This window comes from Lipotes vexillifer, unplaced genomic scaffold, assembly GCF_000442215.2.
Source record: "Lipotes vexillifer unplaced genomic scaffold, Lipotes_vexillifer_v1.1 scaffold629, whole genome shotgun sequence".
Lineage (NCBI taxonomy): Eukaryota > Metazoa > Chordata > Mammalia > Artiodactyla > Lipotidae > Lipotes > Lipotes vexillifer.
Genome location: NW_006774188.1, coordinates 1033381 through 1050496, shown reverse-complemented (window position 1 = coordinate 1050496; position 17116 = coordinate 1033381). Strand labels below are relative to the sequence as shown.

The following is a 17116-nucleotide window of genomic DNA, read 5'->3' as shown; positions in this document are numbered from 1 at the left end:
GAAACTAGACATTGTATAATTTCTATTGTTTTAAATTTGTTAAGATGTATATTTTATGGCCCAGATTGTGGTCTATCATGGTGAATGTTCCGTGTGAGCTTGAGAAGAATGTGTTTTCTGCTGTTGTTGGGTGAAGTTTCTGTAGGTGTCAATTATACCCAGTTGATTGATGGTGTTGTTGAGTTCAACTGTGTCCTTACTGATTTTCCCTGAGTTATATCTGTCCATTTCTGACAGAAGGGTGTTGAGTCTCCAGCTATATTAGTGGACTCATATATTTCTCTTTGCAGTTTTGTGGTTTGCCTCACATAGTTTGACACTTTTGTTAGGGGCATACACATTAAAGATCATTATATCTTTTTGGAGAATTGATCCCCTTATCATTATATAATGTCCTTTATTCCTGATAACTTTCCTGACTTTGAAGTCTGCTTTGTCTGAAATTAATATAGCTACTCCTGCTTTTTTGATTAATGTTAGCATGGTATATTTTTATACATCTATTTACTTTTAATCTATATGTGTCTTTTATATTTAAAATGGATTTCTTGTACACAACATATAATTGGGTCGTGTTTTTAATCCACTCTGACAATTTCTGTCTTTTAATTCATGCATTTAGACCATTGGTACTCAAAGTGATTATAATTGGAGTAATACCTACCATATTTGTTACTGTTTTCTATTTCTTGCCCTTTTTTGTTCCTGTTTTTATCTTCCACTCTTTTTTTCTGCCACTTGTGATTGTAATTAAGGCTTTTATGTGATTCTATTTTTTTCTCTTTTCTTAGCATATAGGTTAAACTTCTTTTTTTACTCTTTTTTAGTGGTTGCCATAGAGTTTGCAATATACATTTATAGCTAATCCAAGTCCACTTTCAAGTAACATCATACTACTTCACAGGTACTGTGAACACCTTATAATAATGAAGTTATCCTTATAATACTAAAGTTATCCTAATTCCTTCTTCACATCTCTTATATCATTGCTGTCATTCATTTCACATATATAAGTATACATAAACATATATATACATAAATATACATAATTAAATACATTATTACTACAATTTTGAACAGACTGTTACCTGTTAGATCAATTAAGAATGAGAAAAATCAAAGTTTTTATTTTACCTTAACTTATTCCTTCTTTGATGCTCTTCCTTACTTTACATAGATCTGAGTTTCTGATCCCTTCTTTCTAAAGAACTTTTTTTAAATTTTTTTTTTTATTGAAGTATAGTGTTGTGCCAATCTCTGCTGTACAGCAAACTGACAAACATATACCAAATTGAAAGAATTTTACAATGAATACCTTTATGTATTCTAACTAAATTCTACGGTTAACCTTTACTATAGTTGCTTTATCACTTATCTATCATCTGTTCATCCCGATGTTTAAAAAAATCCACTTCTGGGTGTTTATCTGAAGAATATGAAATTACAGTATGAAAAGATACATGTACATGCATCCTTATGTTCATTGAAGCAGTTATTTATAATAGCCAAGATATGGAAACAACCTAAATGCTCATCAGTGAATGAATGGATAAGGAAAATGTTTTATTTGTATATATATGTATGAATACAACACAGCCATAAAAAAGAAGGAAATCATGCCATTTGGGACAACATGGATGGACCTTGAGGGTATTATGCTAAGTGAAATAAGTCAGATGGAAAAAGACAAATACTGTATGATTTTACTTATATGTGGAATCTAAAATATGACACAAATGAACTTATCTACGAAACAGAAACAGACTCATGGACATAGAGAACAGACTTGTGGTTGCCAAGAGGGAGGGAGTTGGGGGAGGGATCATTTGGGAGTTGGGTAACAGATGCAAACTATAATATAGAGGATGGATAAACAACAAGGTCCTACTGTATAGCACAGGGAACTATATTCAATATGTTGTGATAAACCACAGTGGAAAAGAATATGAAAAAGAATGCGTGTGTGTGTGTGTGTGTGTGTGTATAAATAACTGAATCACTTTGCTGTACAGGAGAAATTAACAACATTGTAAATCAACTATACTTCAATTAAAAAAATAGGGGAGGGCTCCATTTCCTATGAATGGGGGCGGGCAAATAAATAAAGCAAAACAAAACGCATAGATAAAGACAACAGATTGGTGGTTATCGGAGGGGAAGGGGACTTGAGGGTGGGCAAAATGGGTGAAGGGTGTCAATTATATGTTGATGGATGATAACTAGATTTATGGTGGTAATCATTTTGAAGTTTACACAAATATTGAATTATAATGTTGCACACCTGAAATTTATATAATGTTATATACCATTTTACCTCAATTTTTTTAAAGTAAATCTTTAAAAATAAAACAAATGCTAAACTAAAAAGAAGACAAAAAGAAAAAACTATGTCAGTATCAAGTTTTGTCAGGATAGACAGCAATACTGCTGCTGATAGGAGTATAAATTGGTACACTATGGAATATGATTTGTTTTTATGTAGTAATGCTGTACATCTGCTTATTATTATGACTTATAAACTCCACATCTGGTGATATTCCCTAGAACAGTAGCTTTCACTTTTTTGACCATGAGCCATACTAAAAAATATACTTCACATTGTAATCCAGTACCCTCACACATATGTATGTGTATGGCTCTCTGTATGTGGGTATGTATATATGCATATATATGGACACATATGTGTTTAGAAGGTACAAGTTTTTGGAAACAATAGTTATCCTAACTACAAAGAAGGCATTCTGATATTTTCTTTTCTGTTTTTTTGTATTTGTGTGTGTGTGTATGTACTTAAGACAAATATTTAAGTTGGTGTACTGCTCTACTAATTGGTTTTGACCTGCAAGTTGAAGAACACTGCCTTAGGGAAAGACTTGCACATAATATACCAAGAGAAATGTAAAGGAAAGTTAATAGCTGGATTTTTTGTAATAGGAACAAATGGAAGCAAAAAATGTCCATCAGCAGAAGAATACATAACTATACCACATTTTATTTATCCAATAGAATATTGTACAGCAGTGAAAATGAATGTCTACATGGAGGAATCTCACAAATACATCATTGAGTGAGAAAAACCAAGTTATATAAGAATATATGCCACATGATTCCACTTGTATAAATATCAAAAACATGCTAAACTGAACAATATATTTCTATAAACCTATGTGCAAAAGTATTTTTTTAAGTTAACTATGACTGACATATATTCCAACATGGATGAACCTTGAAAACAAAAGAAGCTAATCTCAAAAGGCCACATGTTATATGATTCCATTTATGTGAAATGTCCAGAATATACAGATCTATAGAGACAGAAAGTAGATTAGTGGTTGCTCAGGTCTGAGGGTTGGGAGAAAATGTGGACTGCTGATAGGTACGGGATTTTTTTTGTGGGGTGGGGCATGTTAATATTCTAAAATTGATTGTGGTGATGGTTGCACAACTCTGAAATACACTAAAAATAATTTTTTTCACTTTAATGGGTGAGTTGTATAGTATGTGAATCACATCTCAATAAAGGTGTTACAAAAATAAGTAAGGGAATGATTTTTAAATTCAGGAAAATAGTTATCTGAGGAAAAATGGGACTTGAGATCAGGATAAAGCACCCAGAGTCTTTGAAGATATAATAGTCTGTTTCTTAACCTAGATTCTAGGTACATAGGTAGGTCTTTTTCATTATTGTCTACATTTTATACATACATTACAAACTGTATGTATTTAATACTTAATAAAAATTTCTTTTTAAGGAAAACAAAATGGTATTTTTCATATTATTTTATATCCATGCCTATTGTGATCAAGTTAACACAGAATATCAAATTTCTGGTATTAATCTAGACTAGGACTTAGTTTTCATCCAAGTATGTCCCATTTTTTAAAATTATTCTTTATGTAATTTACAAAAATATATATATTTTAGGATTAAATCGTTACTGTCTCATTATAGTCTCTGTAAGTCACGAAAACTTAAGACTGTAAGTCTCTGTAAGTCATTTAAAAACTATAATCTGTCTATTTTCATCACCATTGCAGCCATCCTAACTCACCTCTCATATTCCAACATTCTAACTGTTTTCTTTGCACCTCTTCAATCAGTTTTCCACATTGCAGCCCAGAGACATCTTTTGAAAACACAAATATTAGTATGTTATTTCTCTGCTTAAAACTCATTTTTCTATGGATAAAGACTGAATTCTTTAAGATTACTTTCCGGGACCTATGTAAGTTGTCTCTGCTGTCTATTTAGCAGCATCTCCCACTGTCTTAATTTGGGCTGCTATAACAAAGAACCAGAGACTGGGTGGCTTATAAACACCAGAAATTTATTTCTCACAGTCCTGGAGGCTAGAAGTCTGAGAATAGGTGGCCCAGCACGGTCAGATTCTGATGAGAACCCTCTTCCAGGTTCTACACTACTGAGGATACAGAAAAGAACTCACATAGTGACAGGTGTGGTGCTCTATAGCTCTCTTTGGAGTCTCTTCTTTAAGGGCACTAAATCACATTCATGAGGGCTCTACCCTCATGACCTAATTGCCTCCCCAAGCCCCCAACTCCTAATACCATCATATTGAGGGTTAGGATTTCAATATATGAATTTGGGGAGGATACAAACATTCACTCCATTCCACCCACCTACCCTCATTATTGTTACTACACACATCAGGTTCTGTCTCTAGCTTCCGAGTCCTTTGTTCATGCCATTTCCCCTGCCTAGAATGTTCTTCCCACTCTTAACTGATAACACCTGTTCTTCAGGTAGCAGCTTAGATTTTCCTTCCTTCTAGAAGCCTTCCCTAACCATCCCTTGCCCTCCCCCAACTAAGACTAAAGTGCCCTTCCTGTTGTTCCTATAGCTATTAATATGCCTATAACTTAGTTAACTATCTTAATACTTACTGATATTTTCCTTTAAATCTGTAAACTCTCCTAGGGCAACACTGTTTGCTTATTACCCAGGTTAAGTACTCAGTAAATATTTACTGAATGAATGAATGAATTCACTCTGATAACCATACTTTATATATTTTAGAAGGTGTTTTTAAATAAGAAATTTATGTTAAATTATCACACAATTAATTAGCAAATAGGTTCACGGTCTTTAGTACTTTTTTTGTTTGTTTTTTTCCCCTGATAGCTCTCCATTAGCCGAGTTATATTGAAATTATTGACAGTTCAGTCTATCATTTAAGTTTGTGCACTAGCCAACTTCACCTGATTTTTAAATATATTCTTTATTTTTTAAAAAACGACTGTTACATTACCATTTAATATTGAATATTTCTGGCTGTTTATGCATATTCTCATTTGATATCTTTTTTTTTTTTTTTTTGCGGTACGCCGACCTCTCACTGCTGTGGCCTCTCCTGCTGCGGAGCACAGACTCCGGACGCGCAGGCCCAGCGGCCATGGCTCATGGGCCTAGCCGCTCCACAGCATGTGGGATCCTCCCGGACCGGGGCACGAACCCGCGTCCCCTGCATCGGCAGGCAGACTCTCAACCACTGCGCCACCAGGGAAGCCCTCATTTGATATCTTTAAAGAAGACAAAAACTAGAACATTCTTTCAAAGGAAATAAACAAAAATCCTATTATTCTAATTATCTTTTTAATTTCTGAGATTTATTTTGTAAGTATAAATTCAGGCAAATATATCTCAAACTTTCATTGAATAAAATGTTGCTATTCTAACTATAGTGCTTACAAAAGTAATTTATCTTCTGTATCAGATATAGAAATATCTAAAAATGAGAGCTAAAAGGCAAGTAATATCTGTCAAAGTTGGCAGTAATTTATATTTACATATAAAAAACTAGAAGGTAATATACTATTGTATACATATCTTGAGGGGGTGTTTTGTGTGTAATGTAAAAATGCCAGTAAAACACATGACATATAACAAGCACTAGTTAAATGTTAGATGTTAAGTTTTTCACAAGTCTTCTCAGTCTCATTGCCATATCGTTAATAGCAAAAGAAAAAACCCCTTTCTCCCTGCAAAAAAAGAAAAGTGAAAAAACAGTAGAAAAGGAAGTAGGATTTCTCTAGAAAAAACAAAGTACTGTATGAGGTACTGAAACAGATACATCACAGAACATATACCAGGAATCATTCAACTTGTATTGTGTTTCTATTATCAGACTTTCTTTTCTTTATATCTTGTATTATGCCCTTTCCATTTATTTTAGACTGTTATTCCTCAAGTAGTGCTTGATTATATTGAACAGAATCCATCAGTGGTCCCCGATACCTTAGGAATACATTCTAGCTCTTTATCATGAATTTATGACTTTCAGTGTCTAATCACAATATACTTTCTAAGAGAAAAAGGGCCAGGTACTTATTAAGTATCCATTAAGTACCATACTGTACATTATGTATCCACTGTACTATACATTATATGTCAAGGATTATATTAATTCCTACAACAACTCAGATTTTGAAAACTACATTAAAGAGACTCAGTAACTAACGCAAGTTTACACTGAAAATAAATAGTAATACCAAAATTCAAGCATAGTTTATCACAGTAGTTCTCAAGCTTTGCCATGGAACAAAATCAACTAGAGAGCTTAGTAAGATACTAAGTGGTAGATCTCACCCCATAGTTTTTGATTCAGTAGGTCAGTCGCAGTGAGGAAAGGAGCAGGGCAGTGTGGAACGTTTTACATTTCTAACAATTTACCAAATGATTCATATGTTGCTGGCACAGAGACCACACATTGCAAACTATTAATCTTTCAGACGGCAACATCTTCCCACTGGTACTTCTTATCTCACATTACTCCTCTGAGTACAATGTGCTCTCACTAGATGAAGGACTTAATATACCCGGAAAGTACTTGGTGCTTTTTTTTTGGCTCTGTGCTTTTGTTTTTCCCCTCCACTTAAAACTATCCTCTTTTTCTTGCCCTTCCCCCACTTTCCTACCTGTTGAAATATTTTCCTTTATAAAATCACTCAAGAGCTATCTCTTGCATAAAGACATACTTCATACCCTCCCATAGAAATTTATTTCTTTTATTTTGAACTCATTGTATTTTAGGGTAACTTGTGTCATCACCTACTATCTTGTAGTTGTTTATATGCTTTTGTGACTCTGTATTAATATTTGTAAATTCCTTAAGGAATTGGGTTGCATTTATCCCATAATACTTACTGCAGGTCATTTAATAAGTTTTGGAATATGCTAAGAATATGGTGCTTATGTTTTTGAAAACTATTAAGTAAAATAGTGTTTGTAAAACTACTTCATTAACCAAAAAGGTTTATGTAAATGAAAAGTACTTTCTTCTTACAATAACTCTGGACGTTCTAGAAATGAAAAAACACATCTCAAAATTAATTTTTTTTTTTTTTTTTTGCGGTACGTGGGCCTCTCACTGTTGTGGCCTCTCCCGTTGCGGAGCACAGGCTCCGGACGTGCAGGCTCAGCGGCCATGGCTCACGGGCCCAGCCGCTCTGCGGCATGTGGGATCTTCCCGGACCAGAGCACGAACCTCTGTCCCCTGCATCAGCAGGCGGACTCTCAACCACTGCGCCACCAGGGAAGCCCTCAAAATTAATTTTTAAACATTCAAAGAGAACAGGGAACTAACAAAGAATTTTTGTTAAGTCTTATCTCATACTTTTGGCAAAATAAAAGGCCAAAGAGATTGAGGGGGAAAAAACATATAATTTCTAATGGCTATATACTAAGGCTTTTAATTATATCACACATACACACATAACACATACAAAAATAGTGGTCTAGGTATTATAATTATTATGTACATACAGTACTGGTAGAAGTTTATACCCATAGCTTTATTAACACTGCTATTTGGGTATCAACCTAGAGCAGATGAAGTATTATTGGAGACATAACAGGACTGGGCTTGCTGACCAAAAAGTTGGAATTAAAAGTATTGACTGAATTTTAATTTGTCACTAACCTTGTGGTGGAGGGAGTTAATAAAACTTGGAACATTCTTGGAAACATCCTTGGAAAATAGTTATATTCTTGGAAAATATATTCCATGTTTTGTAATACTTGATAAATTAAAAATGTAGATAGACCCAACATCATTCTAAGTAAGGATAAATTTATGACCACTATACTTAGAAAAAGAAATGACATAAGCACAGTTAGAATGAACTTGCTTTATAAAATTACAAAGATCCCAGAGGCATGTATCAATCTGTACCTAAAAGACAAAACCTCAAAAAAAGACCTTAATGAAACAGAGATAAATGGTTTACCTGAAAAAAAGTTCAAAATAATGGTCATAAATGTGCTCACCAAGGTCAGGAGAACAATGCATGTACAAAGTAAGAATTTCAACAAAGAGAGAATATAAGAAAGTGCCAAACAGAAGTCACAAACTTGAAGAATACAATAACTGAACTGAAAATTTCAGTACAAGGGTTCAACAGCACTAGATAATGCAGAAGCAGGGATTGAGGAACTTGAAGACAGGGCAGTGGAACTCATCCAGAAAGAGGAACAGAAAGAAAAAGAGCGAAGATACCTTACAGGACTTACAGGACAACATCAAGCAGAATAATGTTAACATTTCTGTGAATTCCAGAGAGAAAAGAGGAAGGGACAGAAACCTATTTAAAGGAATAATTAATGGCTGAAAATGTCCCTAACCTGGGAAACAGACATCCAGATCCAGGAAGCCCAGAGAGTTTCAGTAAACATGAATCCAAAGAGACCCACCCACACAAAGACATATTGCAATTACATTGTCAAAACTTGTAAAGACAAGGAGAGAATCTTAAAAGCAGGAAAGAAAAACAATGTTTTATATATAAGGAAACTTCCATAATACCTTCAGTAGATTCTTTAGCAGAAACTTTCAGGCCAGAAGGGAGTGACATGATGTATTTAAAGTGGTGAAGTTAAAAAATTGTCTATCAAGAATACTTTACCCAAGAAAGTTGTCCTTCAGTGTTAAAGGAAAGGTGAAGAATTTCCAGTCACGCAAAAGCTAAAAGAGTTCAGCACCACTAGATTGGCCTTACAAGAAAAGTTAAAGGGACTTCTTTAAGCTGAAATGAAAGAGTGCTAACAGGAAAGCATATGAAAATGTAAACCTCACTGGTAAAGGTAAATACATAGTTCAATTTAGAATAATCTACTCTTGTAATGGTGGTGGATTGACCACTTATCTAGTGTGAAGGGTTAAAGTAGTAAAAGTAACTATAACCACAATAATTTGTTTAGTGAATACTCAAAAAGATGCAGATTGCAACATCAAAAGCATTAAACAGTAAAACTGTAGAGCTTTAGAATGTGTTGGAACTTAAGTTGTTATCAGCTTAAAATAGACTTATAAATATAAAAGATGTTTTACATAAGCTTAATGGTAACCACATAGCAAAAACCTATGGTAGATACACAAAAGATAAACAAAAACGAATCTAAGCATACTACTACCAAAAAAATCATCAAATCACAAAGGAAGGGAGCAAGAGAAAGAAACAAAGGAATTATGAAACAGCAAGAAAATAGTTAACAAAATGGCAATAAGTGCATACTTATCAATAATTACTTTAAATGTAAATGAATAAAATTTCCAATCAAAATATACAGTAGCTGAATGAATTTTTTTTATAAAAGCACCCCACTATATGCTGCCTAACTTCTCACATAAGGATACATACACATTGAAAGTAAAAGGATGGAAAAAGATATTCCATGCAAATAAAAAACAAAAGAAAGCTGGGATAGCTATAATTGTATGAGGTAAAATAAACTTAAGCAAAAGACTATATAAGAGACAAAGAAGGTCACTGTATAATAATAAAGGGATCAATCCAACCAGAGGATATAACGTTTGTAAATATTTACGCACCCAACATAGGAGCACCTATGAATATAAAGTATATAAAGCAAGTATTAACATACCTTAAGTGAGAAATAGACAGCAAATACAATAATTGGAGATTTCAGTACTCTTTCATCAGTGGATAGATCATCCAGACAGAAAATCAGTAAGGAAACACTGGACTTAAATGACACTTTAGATCAAATGGAAAACAACAGAATACTCATTCTTTTCAAATGCACATAGAACATTCTCCAGAATAGATCACATGTTAAGCCACAATACAAATCTTGAAATTTAAGATTAAAATCCTATCAATCATCTTTTCTGACTACAATAGTATGAAACTAGAAATCAATTACAAGAAGAAAATTGGAAAATCCACAAACATATGGAGATTCAACAAAATGCTACTAAACAACCAGTGGGTCAAAGGAGAAATCAAAAGAGAAATCAAAAAATATCTTGAGACACATGAAAATGGAAATACAACATACCAAAACTTATGCAGCAAAAGCAGTTCTAAGAGGGAAGTTCAGAGCAATCAATTCCTACATTAAGAAAGAAGAAAGAGTTTAAAGAAACAACCTAATGTTACACTCCAAAGAATTTTTTAAAAATAAAACAAAACTAAGCCTGTAGTTGAAGGAAGGAAATAACAAAGACCAGAGTAAAAAAATATATATATATAGGGACTTCCCTGGTGGCACCAGTGGTTAAGAATCTGCCTGCCAATGCAGGGGACACAGGTTTGATCCCTGGTCCAGGAGGATCCCACACGCCGTGGAGCAAGTAAGCCCATGCGCCACAACTAATGAGCCTGTACCCTAGAGCCCGTACCCTAGAGCCCGTGAGCCACAACTGCTGAGCCCACTCACCACAACTACTGAGTCCGTGTGCCTAGGCCCCGTGCTCTGCAACAAGAGAAGCCACTGCAATGAGAAGCCTGCACACTGCAACGAAGAGTAGCCCCCGCTCACCGCAACTACAGAAAGCCCACACACAGCAACGAAGACCCAATGCAGCCAAAAATTAAAAAATGTATTATTTTTCTTAAATGACATAGAGACTAAAAAGACAATAGAAATGATCAATGAAATGAAGGCCTGGTTCTTTGAAAAGATAAACAAGATAGACAAGCCTTTAGCTAGACTCATCAAGAAAAAAGAGGACTCAAATAAATAAAATTAGAAATGAAAGAGGAGACGTTACAAACTGATACCACAAAAATACAAAGAATCTACTGTGTACAAAGAGACTGCTATGTACAATTATACACCAACAAACTGGACAGCCTAGAAGATATGGAAAAATTCCCAACATCCACAAATCAGTGAGTATGATAGACCACAGTAACAAAATGACAGATAAAAATCCTATGATCATCTCCATAGATGCAGAAAAAAATTTGAGAAAATTGAACATCCATTCGTGTTGAGAATTCTCAGCAAAGTGGGTATAGAGGGAACGTGCCTCAATGTAATAAAAGCCATATGTGACAAGCCCACAACTAACATACTCAATGGTGAAAAAACTGAAAACTTTTCCTCTAAGATCAGGAACAAGACACGGACAGCCACTCTTGCCACTTTTATCCAAGATAGTAATGGAAGTCCTAGCCAGAGCAATTAGAGAAGGAAAAGAAATAAGTCACCCAAATCAGAAAGGAAGAAGTAAAATGTCTTTCTTTGCAGATGACATGATATTATATATAGTATACTCTACGGACTTCACCAAAAAAAAAAAAAAAAGTTAAAACTAATAAATTTAGTAAAGTTTCAGAGTACAAAATCAATATATAAAAATCAGTTACATTTCTATGCACTAATAACAAATTATCAGGAAGAGAAATTAAGAAAACAATCCCATTTACAATTGCATCAAAAAGAATAAAATACCTAGGAATAAATTTAAGAAATTGAAAGACTTGTACACTGAAAACTATAAAACATTAATGAAAGAAATTGAAGAATTCACAGAGAAATGTATATATCATTCAAACATAAAGTCAAAAAGGAAACATAGTCCTTAAATGAAACAGTGGACTTAAGATATTTATACAGATCATTTCATCCAAATGCAGCAGACTACATATTCTTCTTAAATGCACATGGAACATTTTCAAGAATATACCATATGTTGGAACACAAAAGAAGTCACAATGAACTTAAATATTGAAATCATATCAGGCATCTTTTCCACCGCCATGGCATGATCAACTATCAATACAAGAAGAAAGCTGGAAAAATCACAAATATGTGGAGACTAAACAACATGCTACTGAACAACTGTTGGGTCAATGAAATCAAAAGGAGAAATCAGAAAATACCTGAACACAAATAAAATGAAAATGCAACATATCAAAATCTATGGGATGTAGCAAAAGCAGTACTTACAGGAATGTTTATAGCAATAAGGCCTACCTTAAGAAACAAGAAATATCTCAAATAAACAGTCTAACATTACACCTAAAGGAACTAGGGAGGGGAAAGAACAAAGTCTAAAATCAATATAAGGAAGAAAATAAAAATCAGAGCAGAAATAAATGAAATAGAGACTAAAAAAGGCAATGGAAAAAAAGTCAATGAAACTGTTTCTTTAAAGAGATAAACAAAATTGACAAACCTTTAACTAGACTCACTAAGAAAAAAGAGAAAGTGTAGATAAATAAAATCAGAAACAAGGAAAAATTACAGCCAATATCACAGAAATACAAAGGATCATAAGAGAATACTGTGAAAAGCTATGCATCAACAAATTGGACAACCTAGAAGAACTGGATCAATTCTTAGAATCACACATTCTTCCAAGACTGAATCATGTGAAATAGAAAATCTGAATATATCAATCACTAGTAGGGAGATGGAAACAGTAATCAAAAACCTCCTAAGGAATACATCCAGGACCAGACAACTTAATTGCTGAATTCTACCAAGCATTTAAAGACTTAATACCAATTCTTCTCAAACACTTCCAAAAACTAGAAGAGAAGGGAACACTTCATAACTCTTTTTATGAGGCCAACATTACCCTAATACCAAAACCAGACAAGAACAACACACAAAAAAGAAAATTACAGGCCAGTATGTCTGACAGACATAGATGTAAAAATTCTCAACAAAACATTAGCAAACTGAATACAGCAATACATTAAAAGGATCATACACCATGATCAAATGGGCTTTATTCCAGGGATGTAAGGATGGTTCAGTATCCACAAATCAATCAACATGATACAACACATTAACAAAAATGAAGGACAAAAATCATGATTATATCAATAGATGCCCAAAAAACAGCATATGACAAGAGTCAACACCCATTTATGATTAAAAAAGAAAAAAAATCAATAAAATGAAGGAGCATACATCAACATAATAAAAGCCATATGTGACAAACCCACAGCTAACATCATACTGAATGGTGAAAAACTGAAAATTTTTTCTCTAACATTTGGAACAAGAGAAGGATACCTACTCTTGCCACCTTGCCACTCTTACTCAACATAGTACTGAAGTCCTAGCTAGAGCAATTAGGTAAGAAAAATCCAGATTGGAAAGGAAGAAGTAAAACTGTCACTATTTGTGGATAACATGATTTTATATATAGAAAACCCTAAAGATTCTACAGAAAAACTATTAGAAATAATAAATGAATGCAGTAAAGTTGTAGGATACAAAATCAGCATGCAAAAATCTGTTGCATTTCTATACACTAAGAATGAACTAGCATAAAGAGAAATTAAGGAAACATTTCCTTTTACAATCAAAACAAAAAGAATAAAATACCTAGTAGTAAATTAATCCAAAGAAGTGAAAACTATAAGACATTGTTGAAAGAAATTGAATAAGACACAGAGAAATGGAAAGATAGTCCATGCTCATGTTACAAAAATTAACATTGTTAAAATATCCACATTACCTAAAGCAACCTACGGATTCAGTGAAGTCCCCATCAAAATACCAATGACATTTTTGATAGAAATAGAACAAAAAATCCTACAATTTGTATAGAACTGCAGAAGACCCTGGATAGCCAAAGCAATCTTGAGAAAAATGATCAAAGTGGAGGTATTACACTCCCTGATTTCAAATTATACTACAAAACTATAATAATCAAAACAGTATGGTATTGGCAGAAAAACAGACATAAATCAATGGAACACAATTGAGAGCCCAGAAATAAACCCATACATATATGGACAATTAATTTACAACAAAGGAGCAAAGAACATACAATGGAGAAAGGACAGTTTCTTCAATAAATTGTGTTGGGAAAACTGGATAGCACATGCAAAAGAATGAAACTAGACCCTGTCTTACACCATACACAAAAATTAACTCAAAATGGATTAAAGACTTGAATGTAAAACCAGAAACCATAAAACTCCTAGAAGAAAACGTAGGTAGTATACTTTTCACATCAGTCTTAGCAGTCTCCTTCTGGATATGTATCCTCAGGCAAAGGAAACAAAGCAAAATTAAACAAATGGGACTACATCAAACTAAAAAATTCTACACAGCAAAAGAAACCATCAACAAAATGAAAAGAAACCCTACCAAATGGCAGAAGATATATGTAAATCATGTATCCATAAGTGGTTAATATTCAAAACTATAAACAACTCAACAATTTTTTTTAAATTAAAAAATGGGCAGAGGATCTGAATAGACATTTTTCCAAAGAAGACATACAGATGGCCAACAAGCACATCAGAAGATGTTCAACATCACTAATTCAGGAAATACAACTCAAAACCACAATGAGATATCACCTCACACCCATCAGAATGGCTGTTATTGAAAACAATACAAGTGTTGGAGAGGAGATGCAGAAAAGGGAACCCTCATACACTGTTGGTGGCAGTGTACGTTAGTGCAGCCACTGTGGAAAACAGTATGCAGGTTCCTAAATACATTAAAAATAGAGCTGTCATATGATCCAGCAATTCGACGTTTGGGTATTTATCCAAAGCAAACAGAATCCCTATCTCAAAAAGATATCTGCACCTCCATCTTTACTGCAGCATTATTTACAATAGCCAGGACATGGAAACAAACTAAGTATCCATTGATGGGTAAATGGATAAAGGAAATGAGGTGTATATATATGCTATAGAACATTATTCAGTCATAAAAATAAAATCTTGCTACTTGTGACAACATGAATGGACTTTGAGCCCATTGTGCTAAGTAAAATAGGTCAGAGAAAGACAAATACTATATAATCTCACTTACATATGCAATCTAAAAATAATCAACTCATAGATACAGAGAACAGATTGGTGGTTGCCAGAGGCAGGAGTTGGTGCATGGGTAAAATGTGTGAAGGTGGTTGAAAGGCACAAATTTCCACATATAAATCCTGAGGATGTAATGTACAGCATGTTGATTATAGTTAATAATATTGTATAGTTGAAAGTTTCTAAGAGAGTAGATTGTAAGAGTTCTCATCACAAGAAAAAAATTGTACTGTGTGTGGTGATGGATATTAACTTATTGTGATAATCATTTCACAAAATATACACATATCAAATAATTATGTTGTATACCTAAAACTAATACAATGTTATTTGTCAACTATATCTCAATTAAAATGAAAAGCGTATGGAAAGTTTTAAATAGCTATGAACACTTTGTGAATAGGACAAGAAAAAAACAATAAAATAAAAGACAATTTTAGGTTATTTCAAAGAGTTAAAGTAATTAAAGAAGAAACTCAATCAGAAGTTTTAGGAAAAGATTCTTATGTGACTTACAATCTAAGTTGTGAAATTTTAGAAATAGACTAATCTAGTCCTTTTGTTTTCAAATGATGGAAATGATATCATTACCAGGTCAAAGTAACACAGCCAATTTTTGGAAGAGTATGATTTGAACTCTCATGAAATCTAGGCCTTCAGCTCTTTTTTTTTTTTTTAAGATGTTGGGGGTAGGAGTTTGTTAATTTATTTATTTTTGCTGTGTTGGGTCTTCATTTCTGTGCGAGGGCTTTCTCTAGTTTTGGCAAGCGGGGGCTACTCTTCATTGCGGTGCGTGGGCCTCTCACTATCGTGGCCTCTCGTGTTGCGGAGCACAGGCTCCAGACGTGCAGGCTCAGTAGTTGTGGCTCACGGGCCCGGTTGCTCCACAGCATGTGGGATCCTTCCAGACCAGGGCTCGAACCCGTGTCCCCTGCATTAGCAGACAGATTCTCAACCACTGCACCACCAGGGAAGCCCATAGGCCTTCAACTCTTTATTCCAGTTTCCCATGCTTTTCCACTGTTTATGTTTCTTATCTAACCACTTGGTTTAAAAGTGGCCTGAAAATTTACAAAGATCTTTGAAAGACCTTTCTACTTTTAATTGACACATTATCTGGGCTTCCCTGGTGGCACAGTGGTTGAGAGTCCACCTGCCGATGCAGGGGACGTGGGTTTGTGGCCCGGTCCGGGAAGATCCCACATGCCGCGGAGCGGCTGGGCCCGTGAACCATGGCTGCTGAGCCTGCGCGTCGGGCCCCTGTGCTCTGCAACGGGAGAGGCTGCAACAATGAGAGGCCCGTGTACCACACACAAAAAAAAAAATTGACACCTTATCAGTGAATCAGTTAACAGCTGAGCTCTCTAAACTCTCCCCACTGCTGTTGAGAGACCTGTCTTACTTTAAAACTTATAGACTTCCTGAAAAGCTAGAGTTTAAACATCTCACTCAACTCATGAGTGCCTTATGTGTTAGACTTTTGAACATAGATATTACTATACTAGTCATTTTTAATATGCTATCTCATTGAATTCTTAGAACTGTAAGAGATATGAAAAAGTTGAAGTTAGAGGAAGAAGATAATTTGGCCAGTATTTCTTTAAAGTGGCTAATTTATTCTGATTTCATGTTCAGTGCATTTTTCAAATCCCCTGCACTAACCATTATTATAAAAACCTCAGCCAGAGTGAGTGCCCAATTTGTATAACAATTGGTGAATCTTTAGCTATAACAACTTTATTCCTAAAACAGTTGTTCACATATAAAGTACAATGATTGATCTTTGTTGTTGAATGTATTTAAACCGACTATCATTCTAATTTAGTGTTCATCAGGTTTCTCTTTCCTTCCAGGCCTGTATGTGGAATCAGAGGGAAAACTCTCATAATTAACTTGCCAGGTAGCAAGAAAGGATCTCAGGTGAGCTATCTTGAGATTTATATGGTTTAGTGTAAGAAATTTTGGCTACTGTGAGAGCCAAACAAAAAGTTGGAGCACTCCACAAGACTACCCTCACTTCTGACACCAGTTGCAGTTCAATGCCTTTCCCAAA

General features: G+C 34.3%; 1 protein-coding gene across 3 annotated transcripts in view; it reads left to right on the top strand.

The window, feature by feature from the left end:
- GPHN (gephyrin) overlaps positions 1 to 17116 on the top strand; it is a 618338-nt gene that overhangs the window by 324712 nt on the left and 276510 nt on the right. For all 3 annotated transcript variants that reach the window (XM_007449022.1, XM_007449020.1, XM_007449021.1), the window contains one exon: positions 16917 to 16983. In XM_007449022.1, the coding sequence (XP_007449084.1) occupies positions 16917 to 16983 (67 nt within the window). The remainder of the gene's footprint in view (positions 1 to 16916; positions 16984 to 17116) is intronic.